The sequence below is a fragment of the Asparagus officinalis genome, chromosome 8 (genome assembly GCF_001876935.1).
Source record: "Asparagus officinalis chromosome 8, Aspof.V1, whole genome shotgun sequence".
Lineage (NCBI taxonomy): Eukaryota > Viridiplantae > Streptophyta > Magnoliopsida > Asparagales > Asparagaceae > Asparagus > Asparagus officinalis.
The window spans coordinates 62753444-62753887 of NC_033801.1; the positions used below are offsets into that span (position 1 = coordinate 62753444).

A 444-nucleotide genomic window follows, 5' to 3' on the forward strand; every position below is an offset into this window, starting at 1 on the left:
CGTCGCGGCCCTCGATGCCGATGCTCACAAGTCTCTCGCTCAGGTATATCATGAAGTTTGGCGGACCTATATGGTTCCTTTTTTGACTTGGCTCGATGATTACCTGGGAAGTGGAAAATGGAGTTGGGGGGAATTCACGGGATCTGCGTTAAGTTATAGTACTGGTTTTTAGCACTCGTGAACATGTAGGAAGCTTCAAAGTTTTATTTTAGATGTATGAACAGCGTAGAAGAAAGATATGAAGTGCAAGGAAAAGGTACAGAATCATTGATAACGCGAAGGATGAAAAGTTACGTGCCTATTTAAGTGACAAGTGTGGTAATTCTGCAACCAGTGGCAGGTTTTTTTTTTTAAATTAGTATATAGGATAGTACAGATGCTAAAGTAATTTTCTTTGATTAGTTCAGACTAGTTTACGTGGAAAAATAATATAATCTGCATAAG

The 444-nt window shown here is 39.0% G+C and overlaps 1 protein-coding gene across 1 annotated transcript in view; it reads left to right on the forward strand.

The window, feature by feature from the left end:
* The window catches only part of LOC109819877 (protein disulfide isomerase-like 2-3), a 22428-nt gene that overhangs the window by 349 nt on the left and 21635 nt on the right, over positions 1-444 (forward strand). The window contains exon 2 of the mRNA XM_020385837.1: positions 1-43. This exon is cut by the window's left edge and continues 62 nt beyond it. Within this exon, the coding sequence (XP_020241426.1) occupies positions 1-43 (43 nt within the window). The remainder of the gene's footprint in view (positions 44-444) is intronic.